This window comes from Entelurus aequoreus, linkage group LG01 (genome assembly GCF_033978785.1).
Source record: "Entelurus aequoreus isolate RoL-2023_Sb linkage group LG01, RoL_Eaeq_v1.1, whole genome shotgun sequence".
Classification (NCBI taxonomy): Eukaryota; Metazoa; Chordata; class Actinopteri; order Syngnathiformes; family Syngnathidae; genus Entelurus; species Entelurus aequoreus.
Genome location: NC_084731.1, coordinates 31,972,661 through 31,991,080, shown reverse-complemented (window position 1 = coordinate 31,991,080; position 18,420 = coordinate 31,972,661). Strand labels below are relative to the sequence as shown.

Below are 18,420 nucleotides of genomic sequence, written 5' to 3'. Positions count from 1 at the left end.
TGAAGATGGTCTGTAAAACATAATCTATGCATAATTTAGACCATATAACCACAATTACATGTTATGTAGACCACAAAAAAGTGTTAAAAATGTAGAAAAAAAAATCTTAATAGCGACCCCTTCAATCAAAACAATAATAGCACAGGCAACACAATAGTGATATAAATGTTATATTATAATAATAATAATAATATAGCAGTAGCTCAGCCTGTTAGCCGACAGAAACGATTAAGACTAACACAGAGAGGGTGTTTCCTTTTTTTTTTTTTTACTCCTAACAGTCCTCCAAAACATTGAGCAATGTAATTAATCTTGCCCGGGGTGTAAAGCTCCACACAAATTATAGGGACTAATTGTAGAAGTGACGGATGAATAATTGGCGCGGGGGACACGCAGGTTATTTGATGGTGCCCGAGGGTTATTCAGTCAGGGAACGTCAGCGTCTGAGTCAGACCCAAAAACTGCAGTCTGGCCGTCTCCAAAATGGGTGGTGATCGTAAAAGTGAGGAGAGGTCGACGATCTCTTTGGAACACATTTTGTTCTATGATTGATCATTAAGTGCTTGTGAACAGTTACTTCTGTATAAGTGAGCTGTGATTCATAACCTTACAGTGTAGTCTTTCCTAACATATTTGGGGAATGGCCCTAAAAATCCCAATAAAGGTGAAATTAATTCAATTCTAATTCCAGTTTTGTACAGCACCAGATCCCAACAGTCGATTTAAAGATACCATACCTATTGATTTTCTATTTTTTATTTAAACGACAGCACGTCATTGCTCCCTTTCTGTATCATGTGCGGAGAATCGATCACATTAATTAAATGACATGTCTTTATATAGATTTTGAAGACTAATTTTGAGTCTTTTTATTATTAACAAATAAATAACATAACATACCTGTATACCCAATTTCACACAAACAACAAATGTAACTGTGGAGGAGTGTGCGTATGCGCGTTCGTTGCCCCCCGCCCCTGTTAACCTAATTAAAATAGTGCCTTGTATACAATTCTGGAACTTCCTAGTAATAACTTCTTACGGTGTCAGACACTCTAATGTCATGGAGGCGGCCCCAGTCGTCTTCATGGCTGTCTACTATCATCAGTCCATCCTCTTCCTCCATTGCCCATTCAGCATTAAGGTCCAGTAGCACTTCCTCCCCCAGAGAGTGCATTCCCACCGCAGGGTAGAGAGCTTCAGATGCTGCCATGTCTACTGTGCCGACCTGGACACATTCATATTATCAAGAAGTAAAAAAACTAAACAAAAATATGTTGACAAAACAAGGATGAGTAATAAGTGATGAATCAATTACGTGATTAAGAAGTTAACAGTGCAAAATTGAGGCTGAAATACAGTGGAACCTCGATTTACGAACCATTTTTTGTGTGAACTTTTCTATTTACAAACCTTTGGATCGAGCCTAATGTGCCTCTGTGTGCAAACCATGTACAAACATTTCATTAATTTCTTTAGTGTGCCGCTGGAAGCCTTAGAGGGCGGCCATTTCAGAGATGTCACTTCCTGTGTAGTGTAGTATACACAAGGTACTGCCATTTTGGAGAGGCGGAGCCTCCTACATCACATCCTGTTTACACAGTCCATTACTCAATCGCCACTTCTCCGTGCTTCAGCATGTGCTTCTTTTCTCAACATTCAACAAGTTCTGTCTATTTTTCTTACTCAATATGAGTTTAAAAAAGCCAACAAAGCAGCCTGGAAACAAGGAGGAAATCGCTGAGGACTTAGACTTAGAGAGGAGAGGGAACCCCACACATAGTGCTTCTCTTCCCCGGCCCCTCCTCTCTCTGACTGCCCTCCCTTCTTCGCTTCAGGTCTTTGCCGTTGTCTGTTGTTCGCTGACATAAAAAGCCTACTGAAATGAATTTTTTTTATTTAAACGGGGATAGCAGATCCATTCTATGTGTCGTACTTGATCATTTCGCGATATTGCCATATTTTTGCTGAAAGGATTTAGTATAGACCAACGACGATAAAGTTCGCAACTTTTGGTCGCTGATAAAAAAAAAGCCTTGCCTATACCGGAAGTAACGTGACGTCACAGGAGGAAGAATTCCTCACAATTCCCCGTTGTTTACAATGGAGCGAGAGAGATTCGGACCGAGAAAGCGACGATTACCCCATTAATTTGAGCGAGGATGAAAGATTCGTGGATGAGGGACGTTAGAGTGAAGAACTAGAGAGGCAGTGCAGGGTGTATCTTTTTTCGCTCTGACCGTAACTTAGGTACAAGGTCTCATTGGATTCCACACACTCTCCTTTTTCTATTGTGGATCACGGATTTCTATTTTAAACCACCTCGGATTCTATATCCTCTTGAAAATGAGAATCGAGAACGCGAAATGGACATTCACAGTGACTTTTATCTCCACGACAATACATCAGCGAAGCTCTTTAGCTACTGAGCTAACGTGATAGCATCTGGCTCAAATGCAGATAGAAACAAAATAAATAAATCCCTGACTGGAAGGATAGACAGAAGATCAACAATACTATTAAACCATGGACATGTAACTACACGGTTAATAATTCTCAGCCTGGCAAAGCTTAACAATGCTGTTGCTAACGACGCTGAAGCTAACTTAGCAACTTAGCAACCGGACCTCACAGAGCTATGACAAAAACATTAGCGCTCCACCTACGCCAGCCAGCCCTCATCTGCTCATCAACACCCGTGCTCACCTGCGTTCCAGCGATCGACGGCGCGACGAAGGACTTCACCCGATCACAGATGCGGTTGGCGGCTAGCATCGGCTAGGTGTCTGCTATCCAAGTAAGTACTCCTTGTTCTGTTGCTACAGCCAGCCGCTAATACACCGATCCCACCTACAACTTTCTTCTTTGCAATCTCCATTGTTCATTAAACAAATTGCAAAAGATTCACCAACACAGATGTCCAGAATACTGTGGAATTGTTCGATGAAAACAGAGCAGTTTGTATGGTGACACATTGGGTACGAATACTTCCGTTGCCGTCGTGACGTCACACGCATACGCATCATACATAGACGTTTCCAACCGGAAGTTTAGCGGGAAATTTAAAATTGCACTTTATAAGTTAACCCGGCCGTATTGGCATGTGTTGCAATGTTAAGATTTCATCATTGATATATAAACTATCAGACTGCGTGGTAGGTAGTAGTGGGTTTCAGTAGGCCTGGTAAAAATTATTTCATTTTTGTAACTTTTTTAATTTATTATTGTAGCAACATGGTTGTTAACGTTTTCGAGAGCACCAAAGGGACTTTTGACGCGCGTTGACAGTTTAGATTGCCGTTGTTGCTATTTTAATAAAAAGATAGTTGATCCATTACCTCTTCTTTGATTATATGTACATATACATATATACAAATATATACTGCACACACACACACACACACACACACACACACACACACACACACACACACACACACACACACACACACACACACACACACACACACACACACACACACACACACACACACACACACACACACACAATCTGCAAAGTGTGCATTATTTTATTAAAATAGCAACTTCATGTTCAAGAATCAATTAAGTTCGTAAATCGAGGTCCCATTGTAGACTGCACAACAATGGCACCATTGATTCAGTCTCAACTATTTTAATTTGCTGTCCCAACGGGTCTTTAACATTTTCCAGGCCATGGACCCCCAAACTGACTGGAGAGATGATGCGGAGGCACCCAACATATACATTCTGTATGAAATTGTGTTTGACCTGCAGTTTATCAGGTGTAGGGCACAGTAGGCTTATCTCTCTTCTGTTTGTCTTTTTTGGTTGTGTTATCATCCAAACGCTTAGACCAAATGTAGCTGCTAGTTGAGAATGGCCTTCCATCTCTAACATTTAAAAAATAACAGTTCATATTATAGTCAAAACTTGGTTTTCGTACGCCCCACTATTTGGATGATTTGGTTGTTGAAAAAAAATTCGGCAAAATGTATCTCGGTTTCATATATCATCTAGGTTATTTTACAACCAAACATTGCACCTAACAAACTTGTGTTTGCCCATGTATCGTTCCGCAGAATCTATTGCAGAATATAGTGCCAATGGCATCCCATGTGTTGATGACTTAGTGCGACTGCTAAATAAGCCAAAGTGTCTGAAGAGAGTTGCAAGTACAAGCACTTTGACAAAGAAAGTTAGAAACTCTATTGAACTTGCAGCAAAGTAGGAAAGTGCGTCAGTGTGGAACACAACCCCAAATATTGTCTGTATTTTTATATGGTCAATTTGGAATCAAGAAATATTAAACATTTCTCAGCGAGATCAAAGAAGTACAAGAAGCTAAACAATGCAAGTTAAATGAATTTCCACAAAGTAGAAATTATTAACAATAAATGGAAAATGTTCATAGCCAAAGTATAAAAACTGTTACCGGTAAATACCTTTTAAATAAAATTGTTATCATTATGGGAGCCTTCTAGACATGAAAAAACACCCTTTAGCCCCCTTTACACTCGTTTAATTTTATATACTAATGCTGCCTGAGGCTGAGACATCTCGTGGCCACTCTGATTGGTTTGGTCTTTTTTAGTGGCCAATACTACTGTATTCTTGATCATTTTAGTTCAACTGCTTAATTTAGGGCAAACATTTGATCAAATTTGGTATAAAAAAAACGATGTGGCGAAGCCACAATAATTGAACCGCTATGTGGCGGTAGATGGCTGTACAGCACATGGTAAAGTTTAATTTATACATTGTCATTTAAATGCATTTTGCATTGTTCTCAGCATTTAAAACAATAATCATTCTCTACAAAACATGCTTTGTGTTAATATTTTGGGTGTCTAGAATGGACTAATTGAATTTACATTGTCTCTAATTGCAAAAATTGCTTCTGTTTTCGTACGAATAGGTTTTTGTCTGGCTTTTTGGAAGCGATTACTGACGAAAACCGAGGTTTGACTATATAGTCATTCAGAAAAGTTAATCAAATAATCCTCCCGGTAAAAAAGCATGTAAGTACTCACTTCTTTACCATTCTTGGTAAAAAACACCGTCAACTGTCCATCATCGGAGTCCAATGATATTCCACAGCCAATTCGGTCACCTCTGCTGCATTTTGGACCAAATTGTTGTCCTTGAGTGTTGCCGTTGTAGAGCCTGCAGAAATATAAATACATTTACAGAATTCAACTAACAGAGCTTAAGGTGCAACACATATTTATCAGACAAAACAGGGGCCGTACTTATCAAGCTTCTTAGAATTACTCCTAAGAAGTCTGCTAAGAGTTGACTTAAGAGTAAATAAATTCTTCGCTGAAAGCTGCACTTAAAAGTTAGTTATCAAGCGTCTTACTCACACTTTCAGCGAAGTGTAGGACTGAATCTTAAGTGTCACACTCAGAGCTGAATTACGACATTACTATGTGCCGTAAACGGAATTTTAGGTGACGTCATTTCTGTGTCCATAGAAATGACCAATCACGGAAGGGAATCCGTTGTCTAAGAATAAAGAAATATCTTGGAAATATTTAAGTGGACAATGGGAGTGTATATTTTGACAATAAACTACAAAATAATACAAAACAAACTAGTCCCCGCCGGCACTCACGCTACCGCTCCCTCTCTTCTATCGCCCACACACTCACTGACGTCACTCACCTCACGGCCACACACATACGCTACTGTCATAACATTTTCTTTCCAATTCATTAATTAGGCAACTAATTTGAAACTGGTGTGGGTGGCTCTATATATACTAGCCCACTGCAGACACATGCAGAAATCAACAAGGAATCGAAAAGTATTAAATCTGTGACAAAAATAATATCCGCTCTGTCTAAACGATACCGTTTGATCAGCTGCTCGTCATCAAAAAAAAAACAAACATTGTTCCGTTCCCTGAACGTTCGCGCACGTCTCTCTCGCCTCAGTGCCATCCCCTGCTGGTAACTCCTAACCACTTAAGACACCTCTGAAGGTCTGTTAAATATCGTGGAGAGTAGGAGTGATTCTTAGACTTAAGAACGTTGATAAAAAGCTTTTATTCTTAAGTTTGAGAGTAGGACTAAATTTCGCAAATTCTCAGGACTTAAGTGTAAAATGGCACTCTAAGAAGCTTGATAAGTACGGCCCCAGAAGTACAGATAATTAGGATTTATACTATGGCTAAACGTTTCAACAATCTAAAATGAATTTTGTTTAAGGTTGGTGATTATTCTAAAAAAAGACTTTAAGTTGCTGTATGTTGATACGACTTATATGGATGCTTGTGTGACATTGTGCCTGCTGATTCTCAGTCCTCACCACTATGAGACTTTTTAAGAGGAAGTGTGACCGTCAAGCATAGAACTTGCAATATTTTATAACGCATGCAAAGAAAAAATAACATACTAAGATGTGGTAAAATAGATTATACAGTATGTGCAGATTTATCAGTACTGTTCCTTAAATGTCAGTTGAACAAAGCTAAATTGCAGCAATTTCGTCTCAACTGCAAGTCCAATGTTGTTAGTTCTTTAGCATGACCACAACATATTCACTCATACCATTGGGAAAAAAATATTGTCACACATACTTGCCATCATCTGCATGCAAAGCCACAGAATTCGGGAGCCAGCCCGGCTGCTGGTCCAACTTGTAGAGCTGAGGGACTAAACCGACAGCGATCATTCCCCGCACCCCTGTATCAATGATGGTCACCTATGTGAAGCAACAGTAACACACACCCATTACTTGAAGTAATACTTGTATAGAAATGTACAAAGTAGCATGACACATGAGCAAACTGGAAGAACACAAGTAGCTGGGGATGTCCAATATTGACCGATAGTGACAGAAAAATGGTATTTGGTTTATATCTGTATTTTTTTTTTTTCTGCTGATAATGATTATCATTCTTATGTTGTATATTTCAGAGAACCAGCGTCCTCTACAATAGACATGTGATTTTGGCCTATTTATTTTGTCAGAGTTACAGGAGTGTTCTGTGGTTTTTAAGAATCTGCTGCGAAAATGTGAGTAATTTTTTTTTACTGAACTCGCGGCCCACCAGTTGAATAGCCCGAATGGTGAAAAAGAGAGGAGCTAAAATGCAACCATGACGAACACTACCACTGTAGTATGACTAAATAAGTTGAAAAAATGACTACTGACTGGAGCTAAAGTGACAAACTGCAGCAACACCTTCCATCCATCCATTTTCTACCGCTTGTCCCTTATGGAGTCGCAGGGGGTGCTGGAGCCTATCTCAGCTGCATTCGGGCGGAAGGGGGGGTACACCCTGGACAAGTCGCCACCTCATCACAGGGCCAACACAGATAGTTACATAAATCATATTATGGAAAAAATGTGCAACTTGTGTTTATGATCGAGGGTGAACAGGTAGCGCCAAATTTGTATTGTATTTGTGTCAGACCGCTACAAATAAATAACGCATGGCAAACACTAACTCAGGGGTGCTCATTACGTCGATCGCGATCTACCGGTCAGTCAATTCCCAGCCAGGCATTGAAAAAATAGTCCTAAAAATTAGCGATCATAAATCTTCACTATGACGTCACTTCCGTCACTTGATTGACATTCACGGCACCTCGAGGGTCTTCTGAGATGACGCTGGCTGCTGCCAGCTCACTATTAAGAAACAATTACCGACAGGAAGGCGAGAAACTATTTTTATTTCAACAGACTCTGGCGCCGTACCTGTCGTCAAAACTCCAAAGACCGACTGCACAGTTGCACAATAAAAGCGCCACTTCACGCTGCCTGCGCTAACAACATAAGAGCTGGCGTGCACAAGCTAGCAAGCTACGGAGTTTGACGCCAATATATTTCTTGTAAAGTGTATACAAAGGAGTACGGAAGCTGGACAAATAAGATGCCAAAAACCAACCACTTTCATGTGGTATTGGACAGAAAGGAGGACTTTTTTTCTCCTCCTTTTGAAAATGAGGACGTTATCAGCACCACTGTCTGATTCCAATCAAAGCAAGTCATCAGAATCAGGTAATACACCAACTTATATTCTTGTCTTCATGAAAGAAAGGAATCTATATGTGTTAAACATGCTTGCATTAACTTTAAACACCTTTAACTTGTTAACAATATTAACTATATGTGTTAAACATGCTTGTATTATCTTTAAACACCTTTAACTTGTTAACAATATTAACTATATGTGTTGAACATGCTTGCATTATCTTTAAACACCTTTAACATGTTAACAATATTAACTATATGTATTAAACATTCTTGTATTATCATTAAACACCTTTAATTTATTAACAATATTAACTATATGTGTTAAACATGCTTGCATTATCATTAAACACCTTTAACTTGTTAACAAAAACATATATTTCATAAATAAGGAAATATAAATTATATATATGAATGAGGTAGATCCCCGCGTCTTGATCAATTGAAAAGTAGCTCGCCTGCAGAAAAAGTGTGAGCACCCCTGCACTAACTGATACAGGCATAAGCCAGAAGGTCCAAATTGTGTTTTTGATAACAGAAAAATTACCATACCTTGATTTGGAATTGGAAAAAAAAGTTGCATGTCTCAAACGTTTTCAGAATATTTGTCATATTCTGGTTAAAACAGGAATATTAAGCGCATGTAAAAATACAGACAGTTTCATCATTAATATTAATGCTGGCTGAGCAGTTTGCTCCTTACCGCTAACATTGGTTCTGTCTCTGCTGCGTTGTGAAATACACTTAGTAATACATGACCATGTGATATCATGTTTATGTGTTACTTTTTTAATGCACTTCAAATCATTATTAAAGTTTAAAAACTTAAGTTAGTGAGTTTTCAAATTAAGAGAATAGTCTATATCCAATAGCTGCCGGCTAGTCTGCTTTGCGGATTAGGTAAATAACCGCTTCTGCTATATTTATTTTTGAAGATGATGGGTTGCTTAATTGAGGAAAGTCAAATCAGCCTGACTAGCAGGAACATCTATTTGGCGTTTTTTTCCAGCTTGTAGGATGTCCAACTGAAACTACTGAGTCAGAGTCATGCATGTACAAGAAACTGGCCTGTGCCGTTGTTATCACAACTAAATACCGAGCATGTAATATAATTCCTGGGAAGCCCTAAATGGAAGCACACAAGTCAGAGCACTGCTGGCAGTAGCAGCGCAAGCAAAAGAGGAATCTTCAAGTTCTTTCCCATGACCTCAACAGATCCCTCCTAAATCCCTTGAAGGGGATAAATCCTTTTTTTCCAAAACTGTCAGACGGCCTATAATACCTGACATCAGCGCGACAAGGAGGCAGCGTTGCTGATTAGCCCCCATCTCCATTGACGCAGATGACTAGCTCCCTCCCTCCTCCTTTGTGCCTCCCACAGAGTGAGTCATAAGAAAGAAGCACACGCAAGTCGAAAGGTTGAAAGGTTTAGTTACAGTATCACAACATGGCAAGTCAGGCCAGGTGGGTGGGCTGAGCAAGTTTGAACACAGTTCCCTGTCACTGTCCCATGCAGGAGAGCACTTACATTATAATGAAATGTCAGGGAACCTCCAAAGTCGAAAAAGCCCCAAAAGTCGTACAATTTGGAGTGTAACAAAATTGAATTCCCGCAAAAACATGCTTTAAAAGTCAAACAAAACTTTACAGCACACGTGTCAAACTCAAGGCCCACATCATTTTATGTGGCCCGTGAAAGCCTGCAAATAATGTGTGTCAATAAAGTACTTTTTCTATCTACAGTACATCCGGAAAATATTTACAGCGCTTCACTTTTTCCACATTTTGCTATGTTACAGATTTATTCAAAAATGGAATGAAATCATTGTTGTCCTCAAAATTCAACAGACAATACCCCATAATGACAATGTGAAAAAAGCAATTCTTTTTGCAAATTTGCTAAAAAAAAAACATTAAGTGTTCAAAGCCTTTGCTCAATACTTTGATGATGCACCTTTGGCAGCAATTACAGTCTCAAGTCTTTTTAAATACAATGTAATGCTGTAACTTAACAAAATGTAGAAAAAGTGAAGCGCCATGCATACTTTCCGGATGCACTGTATCCCCATTTTGAAAAAAAAAAAAAATACATATACTGTATGCAATTGCATATATCTTTTAAACTTTAATATCTAACAATGCAACAAATATACTATGATACATTCATAACATTTTATTTTTGTTCTTACAAAAAGAAATACTTAAATATCTGATAGACTTGAGTTTAAAGCAAGTTATCCATCAAATTGTACACTGTAAAAATGACAACAAAGTTTATAAAAAGAAAACTGGAGAATTTTACAGTAAAAATAGTGGTCAAGTTTTTCCATTTAATAATAATAATAATAATGGATTAGATTTTATATCGCACTTTTCTTTTGTCAGATACTCAAAACGCTCACAGAGTAGTGGGAACCCATCATTCATTCTCACCTGGTGGTGGTAAGCTACATTTGTAGCCACAGCTGCCCTGGGGTAGACTGACGGATTTACAGTAATATGCTGTAAAAACCACTGTACATTTTACGGTAAAATTCTAGCAACTAAGCTTACAGTTTGTTTTTTTTACAATGTATGTAAAAAAAATATATAATAATCATCAAATGCATAGCGATATCATGAGGTGAATCATTACTCCTTTTGAGGGCAGTCATAACTGGGATGTGGCCTACAATGAAAGTGAGTTTGACAGGTATAATAAATATTTCTTTGTGAAGTCAACTTGGAAGGTTACCACTGATGCCAAAGAGCAATTAAAATGACAAAGAGATGATCACCATAGAATTGGAAAAGGAACATATTGTCACATTTAGTGGGAGAAATAAGTGTTTGATCCCCTGCCTACTAGCAATAATTCTCACACTCTGACGTTTCCATGAAGCATACAAATTAGTCCTGTCCCTTTAAAAAAAAAAAAAAAAAACTACAGATAATCGCAACTCGTAATGTGGATAAAAGACACCTGTCACAAACACGGCCTATTTTATTCAAATCTCTCCAACACCATGGTAAAGACCAAACAGCTGTCAAAGAGACCTCAGGGACTGAACTGGACTACAGGATCATCGACAAGAATCTCGGTGAGAAAGAGACCAGTAATGATATAATATTTCAGAAATGTAAGAAATAAAAGGGAGGGAAAAAAACTTGGAGAACTGTTTGATGACAGGTCAACAAACCCATTATGAAGTACATGCGCACACACCAAATTGTAAATAATCGTGGCCAACAACTACAAATTTGACATTGCAGATATTGATAGTCAGACACAATGGTTTTTGCTTTATGAAGAAATATCGTTCTTTTCACATGAAACAGCTGCTATGACAACAATTATCGCACACTGAAAAAGCCGACATATCTCTCCTGACACATACCTGTAAGCATACACAGGATCTCTCTCATTTTTCCGTGCCTTCCTCACCCTCATCTATTTACCAGCCTGATTTAGCCATTCCTATACCACTTTTGACGTGTGTTTGGGGTCATTGTCCTGTTGGAACATCCAACTACGCCCAAGACCCAACCTCCGAGCTGATGATTTTAGGTTGTCCTGAAGAATTTGGAGGTAATCCTTATTTTTCATTGTCCCATTTACTCTCTGTAAAGCACCAGTTCCATTGGCAGCTAAACAGGCCCAGAGCATAATACTACCACCGCCATGCTTGACGGTGGGATTGGTGTTCCTGGGATTAAAGGTCTCACCTTTTCTCCTCTAAACATATTGCTGGGTATTGTGGCCAAACAGCTCAATTTTTGTTTCATCTGACATCACATGGAAAAAGATAAGACCTTCTGGAGGAAAGTTCTGTGGTCAGATGAAACAAAAATATGAAATAAAACTGATGCAGTCTGCGAAGGTCGTGTCCCCAAGATGCAGAATGAACAGCAAGAAGCAGCTTGAAGGTGAGAATTATGTTTGTTCCAGTCATGAAGAAACAATCTAAAGATAGTGTGCCACAGGCGAAGAGTAGAAATAGACGCTAAATTAGCAATGAAAACGCAAACAAACAGTCGTCAATAGCGAACAAGAAACCCAGACTGAGTGGATTGCAAAACATGTATAAATAAGCGGCGTCATTACTCCCACAGAAATGAAAGCACTAATCACAAAGTAAATGCTGGTGCGTGCTCTTAGCAACCCTAGCAACGAAACAAAAACAAAAGAAACCAAGTGGCGTTGGTAACAGAACTAGATTTAACAAAAACATGAACCAAGACATGACCCGTCGACCAAAACACAGACACAAAATAATCCAAAAAGTCAAACCCACGCTCACTTACCCGTGACTACATTTTGTTTGCATAATAAAGACGGGTCATTTAATTAACGTAGTAGAAACAGTAGAAATATGACTGTAAATAATCCATATTATCAGAGAAGCCAGAAGAAGGAGGGAGAATCGTACCAAAGTCCAGCACGGTACAAATGACCTAGTGTGTGTACGGCACTGTATGCCTTAAGTGTGGTTAACTTATTTGTATACTTTTATACGTGATGGGCAAGTTACATGTAGCCAAGCTATGTAGCTTAACTACATTTCCAAGTAGCTTGGCGGTAGCTTAGCTACTTTTTGAACAAGTAGCTTTTTTTGTAGCGTAGCTATTTTTAGACCTACAGTATGTAGCTAGATAGCTTTACATTAAAGCTACAAGCAACAAAGAGAGAAAATGGACTGCGAATCCAGGCCCCAAAAAAATACGAAGAAAATATAATGACCTGGATGAATGAGAACATCCATATATACGGAGAAAATCCATGATGCATGGCAGGTGTTCGTAGTATGATGAGTCACAATTGGCTAAGGTTAGGGCAAAACATTACGGACTGGCCAATCAGAGGCAAGATAAGGTGGGTCATCGAAACCAGGAAGCAAAATCATAACAGACACACACTTATGTTACATGACGACAAGGCAGTTATAGACAGAGGGACGACTCAAAGAAAATAAAAAATAAAAAACATACTTTAAAATGGCAGAAGGATTCTCTACCAGATATAAGAATGTTCCTTAAGTCAGTGGTCCCCAACCTTTTTGTAGCTGCGGACCGGTCAACGCTTGAAAATTTGTCCCACGGACCGGGAGTTGTTTTTTTTTCATAAATAAATACAATCAGGTGTGCTTACGGACTGTATCCCTGCAGACTGTATTGATCTATTTTGATATATAATTTATACATTGTGTTTTTTATGTTGATTTAATAAAATTAAAAAAAGTAGTTTTTTTTGTTTGTTTTTATTTCTTGTGCGGCCCGGTACTAATCGGTCTGCGGCCCAGTACCGGTCCGCTGCCCGGTGGTTGGGGACCACTGCCTTAAGTGATGAAGACGACGTCCAGGAAACCCACAATAATGCATGACCTTAGCCATATTTAGACAAATGTATGCGTTTAGCGAAAACAATGCCCTTAACAATTAAAACCTTAGTTTTTAATTAAAAACCTTCATTTTTTATTGTTTAAACCAAACCATAACATAAAACTAAACTACTCTCTTCATCTAAGACGTCCAACCCAAATTTAGGAACACACATTAAGGTGAGTTGAGTTCATGAAAGGTTTTACTGCACATAACCCATAACCATTACCAACTGTTCCCAAACACACATGTCAGATGCTGTTTTTTTTTTACTGTAGACAAAGAAAATGAATAACATTATATGGGTGGGCCAAAGAAAAGGCAAACAAAAAAAAAATACATCGGGTGCAGGGACCCCTACAGGGTATCCCCCAGCTAAATCACAGACAGTTAATAGTAATGGACCCTTATTGGGTCCATTTGTACACTCTCAGTTACATTAACATCTGCGTCTGTGGCCCCATACATATGAATGCCGTTAAATGTAGCTTTAATGTCGTGTCGCTTGCTACAATTCTCTGGGGATAGCTTACCCTGTAGCTTAGCTACACTTAATCGAGAGTGAGTTGTAGCTTAGCTTACTACATTTTCCAAGTAGCTTGCCCATCACTGCTTTTATAGTTAAAACTAGGGATGTGCGGATCGATCGGCCACCGATTTACATGAATAAGTATGTGATTACCATTTCCATGTAATGCCGGTCGCAAAGCCCAAGCCCCTCTGGCTGACACTCTATTTATGTCTAGTCCCCCAGCTGACAAGCGAGCAGCTACTTTTTCATATCCGTACACAGTGTGGAGCAGCTCCCCTAAAATAATAATTATCACATCCATTGCAGAAAATAAACTACATTTCTTATTATTTTGAGTATTATTATCACTGGATGACAAGGCTAAAATGTTACACACCGAGAGCAAGCCAGGAGGCATTAGCAGACATGCTAATAGCTAAGCTAACTGCTAAGCTTACTTGAAACAACACCCAAGAAAGAAATGCATAGTAAAGTTTAAAAAGTGTAGATGGAACTGCGTTAAAGCAGAAAGTAAGCAGCTAATAACAGGAAATAAGTCAATTAATTAGAGTCTAGAGCAGGGGTGTTAAACGTACGGGCCGCGGGCCTGAACAGGTTTAGTCCGGCTCGTGGCCCGCAAGATCAGTTTGCTAAGTATAAAAATATGCTGCATGTTTTTAATGAAATAAACTGCTGTTCTAAATATGTCCACTGGATGTCGCAATAGCAAATCAAATGTAACCTACGTTACACATGACAGTGTTTAAAGACGACGTGTCGTCTGACTTTAAGTGCCCTCTGGATTGGCTGCTGCAACTCCAATCAGCGCAGGTGCAAGCAATCAGCTGCTCCTGTTGTGGCTGGCAGCAGATGGCAGCCGTATCGACGCAGAATACCTTTTTTCATTGTAAATTATCCACTCAACAGATAAAATAACCAAACGGTAAGATGCAAAGACTTGCATTAAATTGACCGTCATCTTTTTAGTTTGAGTTCAATGCAGCGCTCGCAATTGGTTAAATGGGCGATGTGCACTCTGAACTCAATTGTAAAAATTAGTGTTTTTACATTTGTTGTGTTTTCCATTTTATTTTATGCTTAAATCTAGCATTGTTTAAGTTTGTAGTTATGTTACCTTGATTTCATCCATTGGTGTCATTTTGATAATTGTTTTGTTTATATTATAATTGTAATATTTGAATGATGATAAATGAATGTGTTGTGGCAGTTGCAGATGTCAGCAATGCGGCGGTTTGAGGATACACTCGATTGCTTCTCCAAACGCCTTAAATGGTGAACTGCTAACATGACAATCCCAAACAGGAAATGCTTAAAGTTTAATGGCTTTGACACCAAGTCAAAGTCTAAGTTCATTGTGTTCTTCATGGTGTTTTTGAAGCTACACCAAATTTTTCCTCAGAATTTTTAACTGACTTGAAGTGTTTTGTCAAAATGATTTTTTTCTAAAATGTACATTTTCAGAGTGTGCTTGTTCTATTTTTGGTCAAAGTAAGACAAAGAAAACAATCTGAAGTTGTCTTAATTTTTAAGTTTAACTGCCATGATTTTACCTGTCTGGTACGCGTGGGAATAGATTTTCCTCCATACGGCCACTGAGCTAAAATGAGTTTGACACCCATGGTCTAGAGAGAGGATATTATAACAACAACTGTTGGGGTGTCAGAATTGTCTCAGTACACAGCATGTAAGAGGGTGTTTTGATCCATAATTTGGTGGTGTCGATATCAAGGGCAGAATCAGTGTTTGACCGATACTAGTGTGATTAGATCAATATTTCTGTTTTCCTAAAATATTGTTTTTTGTTGTTTTTGTTCATCTTTACAAATCCCAAGGGATTTAAATGAGTAATTTGGTTTAGTTATTGTGTTCTGGTGACTTTGTTTTGATCTATAATAATAATAATAATAATAATGGATTAGATTTTATATTGCGCTTTTCTATTGTTAGATACTCAAAGCGCTCACAGAGAAGTGGGAACCCATCATTCATTCACACCTGGTGGTGGTAATCTATCAATTGTATGTACTGTTTATAACACTCATAAATAAATTTACAGTTAATACATGTGATCGGTATTGGCAGATCTCAATGATGGATGATAGTATCGGATTCGGCAGCTTAAAACCCTGATCTGAACATCCCTGCTTAAAACCCTTACCCATATATAGTTGATGAGGTATTCATAAGGGTGAAATGTTGATTTTGGAAATAATTATTTCTCATTTAATTGTTTACTATGGGATACTTTGTTTCCAAACACAAACCAAATGGAATTGAATCAGCTCTGGTTCAACCCTGGGTGTTTTACTGCAGTGTTTCTTCACCATAGGGCCTCCAAAAATATCTCTTTCTCAGCTGTGGTTTGTATGGGCCGCAGCGGGACTCAGTTGTAATACGCTTTTCCACCACTTGTGGCAGTAATGACAATATCAAACAAACAGAATTTTGGAGCTAAAGTCAGAGATTTATTAAGCGCAAAAATGATGACTAAAGTGGTGAAGCTGTATTTTCATTTGCACTTAAATTTTACTTACAGCTTATTTAGGAAACATATATTATTAGTTATTATTTAGTTAAAATTTATTTATTTTAGCACTGCTTAACTGTATGTAAATGTATTTATTAGTTTTTATGAGTGCCTTCTTTTGCAGTATATTGGTTTAGTATTTATTTTTGTAATTAGCCTGACACAAACCTTGTGAATAACCCATTGTTTCATACCATTAGACAAGGTTTATACTGTTAAAGGTTAAGTAGTTAGATATAATTATTGAAAATGATTAATATCAAGAGCAAAATTACTAATTCAGTGTTAAGGTTAATAACCCTGTTATACTGGATTGTCGTGAATCCAGAAGTTTGTAAGATTAGTTCTAGTTAGAGATGTCCGATAATATCGGACTGCCGATATTATCGGCCGATAAATGCTTTAAAATGTAATATCGGAAATTATCGATATCGGTTTCAAAAAGTAAAATGTATGACTTTTTAAAACGCTGCTGTACGGAGTGGTACACGGACGTAGGGAGAAGTACAGAGCAGTTGCGTCTCCCAGTCATACTTGCCAACCCTCCCGATTTTCCCGGGAGACTCCCGAATTTCAGTGCCCCTCCAGAAATACTCCCGGGGCAACCATTCTCCCGAATTTCTCCCGAATTCCACCCAGACAACAATATTCGGGACGTACCTTAAAGGCACTGCCTTTGCGTGCCGGCCCAATCACACATTATCTACGGCTTTTCACACAAGTGAATGCAATCCGTACTTGGTCAACAGCCATACAGGTCACACGGAGGGTAGCCGTATAAACAACTTTAACACTGTTACAAATCTGCGCCACACTGTGAACCCACACCAAACAAGAATGACAAACACATTTCGGGAGAACATCCGCATCGTAACACAACATAAACACAACAGAACAAATACCCAGAACCCCTTGCAGCACTAACTCTTCCGGGACGCTACAATATACACCCCCCGCTACCCCCTAACCCCCCTCCCAACTCCCCATGCTCTCTCAGGGAGAGCATGTCCCAAATTCCAAGCTGCTGTTTTGAGGCATGTTAAAAAAAAAAAGCACTTTGTGACTTCAATAGTAAATATGGCAGTGCCATTTTGGCATTTTTTTCCATAACTTGAGTTGATTTATTTTGGAAAACCTTGTTACATTGTTTAATGCATCCAGCGGGGCATCACAACAAAATTAGGCATAATAATGTGTTAATTCCACGACTGTATATATCGGTATCGGTTGATATCGGAATCGGTAATTAAGAGTTGGACAATATCGGAATATCGGATATAGTACCAATCGATCCACGGACCGGTACCGGGCCGTGGCCCGGTGGTTGGGGACCACTGCTTTACTGCATGTAGACTAGGAAGGGGAAAAACTTCTTGACGGTAAAGAACACCCACCTATTCATGTAATTCATGGAAAAAATAAAGACTTAATTTATGACAATTCCAGACAGGTCATTGTTTAACAAAAGTGCATCATTAGATGACTTATCTCATGTGTGTAGGTGTAGAAGGGGAAAATGGGAAAGGTTTGCACTTGGGAAACACAATACAGGGAGAGTCCATGTGGCAATTCCAGTTATATCTCAACGGCCCAGACTGATTCACTGACAGCACTTCCTTGATCGAGACTGGAAATCACGGGACTTCCAGTGCTAAAGGATCAGCCTTAAGGCCAGCAACCTTACAAAACAGTAAGCGGTTTCTACTGAAACACACCCCAGAGACAGTAATTATGGGCCTAACACACCACTGCAAATGCAGGCAATTGTTTTGTCAGAAGTGCACTGTAAACACACCCCATTACATACCTACACAGGGTAGTGGTGTCACGAGCCCATCATTATGACTTCATATTATTATTGTACAAAATCTACCAGTACAACTTGGAAAACATATAGAAGCATCCGGAAAGTTGAACAAATACAATTTGACAACATTTGTAGTACATAATATTCTTACCCTAAGTTTTGCCAAGTAAATTATTTGAGATTAGGTGTCACAATTCATGACACTTTTGTATTATTTACCGCTCAATCGATTTG

General features: G+C 38.7%; 1 protein-coding gene across 2 annotated transcripts in view; it reads right to left on the bottom strand.

Moving 5' to 3' along the window:
- The window catches only part of LOC133650518 (SPRY domain-containing protein 3-like), a 57,731-nt gene that overhangs the window by 24,656 nt on the left and 14,655 nt on the right, over positions 1 to 18,420 (bottom strand). For both annotated transcript variants that reach the window (XM_062047860.1, XM_062047851.1), the window contains exons 4-6: positions 6,563 to 6,687; positions 5,013 to 5,145; positions 1,043 to 1,228 (exon numbers count right to left, since the gene is read on the bottom strand). In XM_062047860.1, the coding sequence (XP_061903844.1) occupies positions 1,043 to 1,228; positions 5,013 to 5,145; positions 6,563 to 6,687 (444 nt within the window). The remainder of the gene's footprint in view (positions 1 to 1,042; positions 1,229 to 5,012; positions 5,146 to 6,562; positions 6,688 to 18,420) is intronic.